Source organism: Microtus pennsylvanicus, chromosome 6, assembly GCF_037038515.1.
Source record: "Microtus pennsylvanicus isolate mMicPen1 chromosome 6, mMicPen1.hap1, whole genome shotgun sequence".
Classification (NCBI taxonomy): Eukaryota; Metazoa; Chordata; class Mammalia; order Rodentia; family Cricetidae; genus Microtus; species Microtus pennsylvanicus.
Genome location: NC_134584.1, coordinates 87481434 through 87487433, shown reverse-complemented (window position 1 = coordinate 87487433; position 6000 = coordinate 87481434). Strand labels below are relative to the sequence as shown.

Here is a 6000-nt window from a genome sequence, read left to right as displayed (position 1 = left end):
ACCTGATACCATTGGGAAACTCCTTGTGAGGCCTTTCACGGGCCCCCAAGTCAAAAGTGGTCCACTCATTCCCAGTCACTGTGGAGGATATGTCTCACCACACACACACACAAAAAAATACTGTTCTAGATGATGGAATAAATATGGAGGATAAATCAAAAATTCCAATGGGAAATAGGAAACATATATTCTGGCAGACTTCTATAAATAATCAAAGACCAAACTAAGAGTGCCTATAAGTGGCATTGTAATTGTGGGTTTTATAGACACAGGTGCGTATGTGAGTATCATTACTCCAGAATTTTGACATCCAAATCAGCCTCTTCAAGAGGCAGATGTTCAATTACTATGAATTGGAACCCTATCTTAAGTGCAGAGAGACAGAGTTGCATAAGGATTGAACTTTTATATGTATTTGCTAGTTTTACAATTAATATTTATTATTTTTTCATTTTATATAAAATTAGAGTATATAGATTATTATTTATATTTCCCAGTTTGTGCAATATTTGTCCATTTTTAAAAGAAATTTATTTTTTAACAATTTTAGGTTTGTAGGTAGTTCGATGACTTTTTCTTAAACCAACCTAACTGGAATTTCATCAACTCACTCAACTTCCTATATCTATATAGGTCACTGCTAAACAATTGATGTTACATTTTTAGCACGTGCTGAATTGTAGATTTCATTCAGGCTTCTTTAGTTAGTACCTCAATTTTTTGCTCTCTTCATGCATAACAGCCACAATGTCAAGGAAAGTGTTGTATTTAATCATTGGATTCCCTAGGTTTAACTTTGTTGTCTTATTTCCTTAGAATTTTCTTACTGCTTTGATGACTGTGACTATGGATTTGGGGAAGAAAGTTCATAGAGTAAAGAAGCAACATGACACATTGATAGAACATAAAGCAATTTATGTATGTTTTCCATAAATAGTCACATATTTTTCCAGGGGTAACTTTATTTGACTACAGAAAGTACTTAGATATCCATCGATCTGTGTACTTTCAAGACTCAGTAGTTTATTTCTCTTTTTCATGGAATAACACTTTTCCTTTGCTTAGTTTACTAACCAATACTGATGTGTTGAATATCTTCTTAATTTCTTATAGTTTTTGATAAAAGCTTTGTTCATAGGTAACCATGAAAGCACATATTGGCTGTCAATTCAGAAAATATTTATGAGGATTATATTCTGTGGAAACCTATCATCTTAAAGATCTGTCCACAACAATTGTCAACAAAACAGGCTTAGAAAGTTACATAACCGCTGGAAGTGGTTGATTTCTCTTATTGAACATCTCGCACCTCTGATCTTGGCTAATCTTACAACATTTATCACAGATATGTATTGGTATCTTCTTACTGTTGTGTTAGTATCACACTAGTGATAAATATTATTGCAAGTGCCCTGTAACAGGCCTCCCAGACCTTGGCTCAGCTGATGCCCTGGTGGAAGTACCATTCAGGCCTTGAAAGCACATAGGCAGCAACTCCTGCCAAAACGATAGCAAAGACCAAATCCATCAAATCTTTCTGGGAAAGTCCCAAATGCACCAACCTTGACCTTTTGCGTTTGTAGCTCTGTTTCTGGCTAATTGTTCTTGCTAACTGCTGTGTCAACCCACTGTATGACTTTTGTGTCTATAAGCCCAGCCCAGGAAAGGTTCGAGGCTGCACTGGGCTCTCAGATACACAGTGTAGTCACCATCCAATAAAGACTTCCGATTGGCTTGAGCCACTGTCTGAGTAGTCTTCCCAGCTGGACATCTCACAGCACCCCTAACCGCCTTGCCATGCTGCCTGTCCCTATGAACACTTGTTGGGATATGAATGCTAAGGGCTTGCCAACAGGGGGAAATACAACCAACCAGAGAGATGTAGGAGGCACAGGCAGAGAGCATACGAAGAGAGACTGAATGAGGACAAAGACTAGAGAAAAAAGTGCGTGGGAGTGTTACGTGAAACACATCATTCTGTATACTATTCTAAAATTTAATTTAAAAGCTTTAAAATTCTCACAGTTTATTATAACTTCGTGCTTTAGGAAATTGCTTCCATCAAGGTTCAAGTTGTCTCCTCGAAAGAGTAGAATTTTACAGAAATATTATTAAATTGGTCAGACCATTGTTGGATAAGATTCTCTCTCTCTCTCTCTCTCTCTCTCTCTCTCTCTCTCTCTCTCTCTCTCTCTCTCTCTCACACACACACACACATCTATCCATCTATCTATCATCTATCTCTCTAATATATATCATAAGCTAATGTGTACGAAGTTAAATGTAACTCTTCCACTGGGGCTAGATTCTACAAAAATTCTAGAAAAATCCAAGACAACCTGTTATTGTTCACCGCTTGGATCCAGCCACTGTCACTCTGGCTCTAGGCGTGAGGTTCTGTCCAATCAGAGACATTAGTGTGAGGCTTGTCCAATCAGGAGCAAAGACCCAGTCTGCTGGGCCCGTTATTGTCTCTGACCAGCCATCTTGGGACCTGTCGTCAGGTACTGCCCCCTATCAGGAGGCCCTTCCCAGACACTTTGTGCTGACCACCAGGCCTGGTGCCTGAGTGGTGCAGGGAGAAACGGAGTGAGGACTCGGGATGCTCGGGAAGCTGCAGATGGTGAGTGAGGCGCGTGCTGAGCGGGAGGGCAGCTGTGCCTGCGGCTGTGCAGTCGGGGTTGAACCGGCTCCGGACAGCCGGACTCCCTGTAGGCTCTCAGTCCCGGGACTGGGGTCCTGTTGCGACCCTCTCTTTGAGCGCTGCCTTGGAGTGCAGCGGTCTTGCCTGGAGGGCACCTGTAACTGGTCGGAAAACGCCGCTGTTCAGGACAGGACCACAGTGGAACGAGCGGCCGGTGAAACCGCCGCGCGGGAGTTGGGACCGGGGGAACTCACGGGGAGCTCTGTGCCACGAAACCAGGTCTTCTGTCTCAGCTGGGTACTCAGGTCAGGGCCCCTAGTTCTTAAACATCCTTTGCAGCATAGGGCTGTGGTTTCCATCCCCTGCAGCTCTGGGAACCTAAGGGACTGTTATCTTCTGAGTGCTGACAGTCACCCGGCTCGCCGCCTCCTACAACTGCCCCAGTGTTCCAGCCTTTCCCAGACCCCTCCTACCGCCAGGTCCCACCTGCTGCTGTAGCTCTGCTCTGCCTGGGTTTGTGTTTCTGACTGTTCCTCTGAATCTCCAGGATCTCTCATCTCTGGGCTGCTGTGACTGCCTCTCTGACTGTTTGAATCTAGTCCTGTATGTCACGTATCCCGTTGGCTCGATTGTCTAGTTCATCTTTCCCTGGGTCTCTCACCACCTCTTCTGCAAGACTCACTTCCTTGAAAAACTGGGTCACTAGGACGAGGTTGGAATCCAGAGGACCACGAGAACCACGTTCTTACTGTTTGAAGCAGATGGTCCCCTCTATCAGCTCTCTCGCGCTCTCTCTCTCTCTCTCTCTCTCTCTCTCTCTCTCTCTCTCTCTCTCTCTCTCTCTCTGTGTGTGTGTGTGTGTGTGTGTGTGTGTGTGTGTGTGTGTGTGTGCGTGTGTGCGTGTGCTTTTTTTACTGAAGCTCAACCTAGGGATTGCTAGGCAAACGGCAAACATTTTGCCAAGAGTCACCTGCCCAGTGTTGTTTTGTTTTCTTTGTTGTTATTGTTGTTGGTTTTTTGGTTTGGGTTTTGGTTTTTTGTTTGTTTGGTTTTTGGGAGAGGATCTTATAGGGAATGTAGGGTGGCCTTGAACTTGGACCTTCCTGCACTGGTCTCCAGAGTAGTTGAGAGCAAAAGCTGGGGCCCTCAGGAGTCTATCCTTCTTTTGTGGAAACAACCAACGGAGCCCCGGTCAAGAATTGGCATTTTTCAGGCCTCCAGGTACTAACTACCCTTCTCCTCCCCTTCCCCCAGTTGCACACTGGCTTCCTGTACATATGACTAGAGGCAGATCTGGAGCCAGTTGGAGATGCACAGAATCCATGAACGGGTCTGCCCTTCATGACCCCTGAACTTTGCCAAGAGTCCTCTGCATATAAGAGGATGCCTAAGGAATCCCCAAAGAGGTAGCAAAAGATGTGTAGACAGGTACATAGATGATGACCCTGATCGCTCCCTCCCCTCCCAATACAAAAAGCACTGATAAATCTGTTGGCTACCGTTAGAGCCCCAGGACCAACCTCTGGGGGGTGAGGGTGGGGTTCTTCAGTTCTACTTCTCACACCTGGGAGGTCATGGCAGTGGTGAGCAGACACTGTTGGTGGGGAATGACTCAGAAGCACTGGAGTTGTCAAGTCTAGAACAGGCACATTCCTCCACTCCGAAAAAGGCCACTGCTAAGGTCTTGAGTTCTGGTGTGTCAGTCATAGGAGGCAGGGGAAAAAGATAAAAGAGGCTCCCTAAGGAAAACAGGGACTGCACTCAAAACCTGGCCAGGGTCTGCACGACTTCTCTGTCTGGACCTGTATGTCTGCAAATGCGTTCCTACAAACCTTTCCCTTCCCTTTTTAATTGTGTTGTTACTCTTTGAGGGTATTATTTCTTTTCTGCCCACACTCTGAGGCTTAATATTGTTTAGAAACAGTCTATTAGCTCAGGCTTCTTATTAACTAGCTCTTATAATTTAAACTAACCCATTTCTATTATTTTATATTTTACCATGAGACTTGGGACTTGTTACCTTATATCTTGCTTCTCTGGTGGCTGGTGTGGGAAGTCCTTCTGTATATTGTTGCTTTTATTGGTTAATGAATAAAGGAGTTTCTTAGGCCTATGGCAGGATAGAATAGAACAAGACAGGAATTGCGAGCAGAGATAGAAAAGAAGGCAGAGTCGAAGAGATACCATGTAGCTGCCGAAAGAGACGGATGCTCTGGAACCTTACCGGTAAACCATGAGCCTTGTGGTAAGATATAAAATAATAGGAATGGGTTAATTTAAGGTATAAGAGTTAGTTAATAAGAATTCTAAGCTAATAGGCCAAACAGTGTTTTAATTAATATAGTTTCAGTGTGATTATTTCAGGTCTGAGCGGCTGGAAAACAAACGAGCAGCCTGTCTACAGACGGCTGCTGGCATCTCTGACTCTGTCTTCTTTTCCCTTGTGTCTTTGCTTGGGTTTCCTGCCTGGCTCTATTCTGCCTGGCTATTGACCAATTAATCTTTTTTTTTTTTTTTTTGGTTTTTCGAGACAGGGTTTCTCTTGTGGTTTTGGAGCCTGTCCTGGAACTAGCTCTTGTAGACCAGGCTGGTCTCGAACTCACAGAGATCCGCCTGTCTCTGCCTCCCGAGTGCTGGGATTAAAGGCGTGCGCCACCACCGCCCGGCCCAAATAACCTTCTTTATTAACCATTGGCCATAAAACATACTCACAGGAAGATTTTAACTTTAACATAGTAAATTTACATATAACAAAACAGTTATCATACAAGAATTACAGTATAATATTTAGTTTATTTTTTTGGCAAAATTAAAGGAAATATTTTATTATCTATCCTATCTTTGTAAGCCTAACATTTTATATCTAATTTCTTTTGTCATAACTAGGAGAATTGTAACTAACTAGTCTTAAACTCCATTAATGACCCCAGAAGGATATAATAATACCTCTGTAAACTAGAAGTACATTGTAAGTAACTTCCAAAATTCTAGAAGTGGTAGATATATCTGGCTTCCTGGACAGTCTCCCAAAGTTCTTCTGTAACATTGGGTCATCCATGTTCAGCCTATAGGCCTAGAGGGTCTGGCAGACGTCTCAGTGAAACAAGACGTTTGAAATTGTCCTTTCTATATTGGCAGTATGTCAATCATTTTCTTTTGTGTCCTGCAGAATGTCTGGCAGACTCCTCCATGAAACAGGAACCCTGAAGAACTATCCCATCTTGTTTTGCCAATTTCAGCAGTCACTTTTCTGTGTTATACAGCATGCTGTCAAACAGTCCAGTTGAGAGCACTTTCTTGCCCAAATGGCTACCTTGCCACAATGAAAACAAACTCCATAGGGAACTTCCTTGATG

The 6000-nt window shown here is 43.4% G+C and overlaps 1 protein-coding gene across 3 annotated transcripts in view; it reads left to right on the top strand.

Annotated features, from left to right (window-relative positions):
- Nucleotides 1-2453: 2453 nt before the first annotated feature.
- Nucleotides 2454-6000, top strand: part of LOC142852217 (uncharacterized) — a 33424-nt gene continuing 29877 nt past the window's right edge. Inside the window, exon 1 of one of the 3 annotated variants that reach the window (XM_075976762.1) lies at nt 2454-2623. In XM_075976762.1, coding sequence (XP_075832877.1) covers nt 2603-2623 — 21 coding nt within the window. In that variant the 5' untranslated portion in view covers nt 2454-2602. Of the gene's footprint in view, nt 2624-5562; nt 5613-6000 lie in introns of those variants that run through there. The other 2 variants (XM_075976761.1, XM_075976763.1) reach the window with 2 other exon arrangements.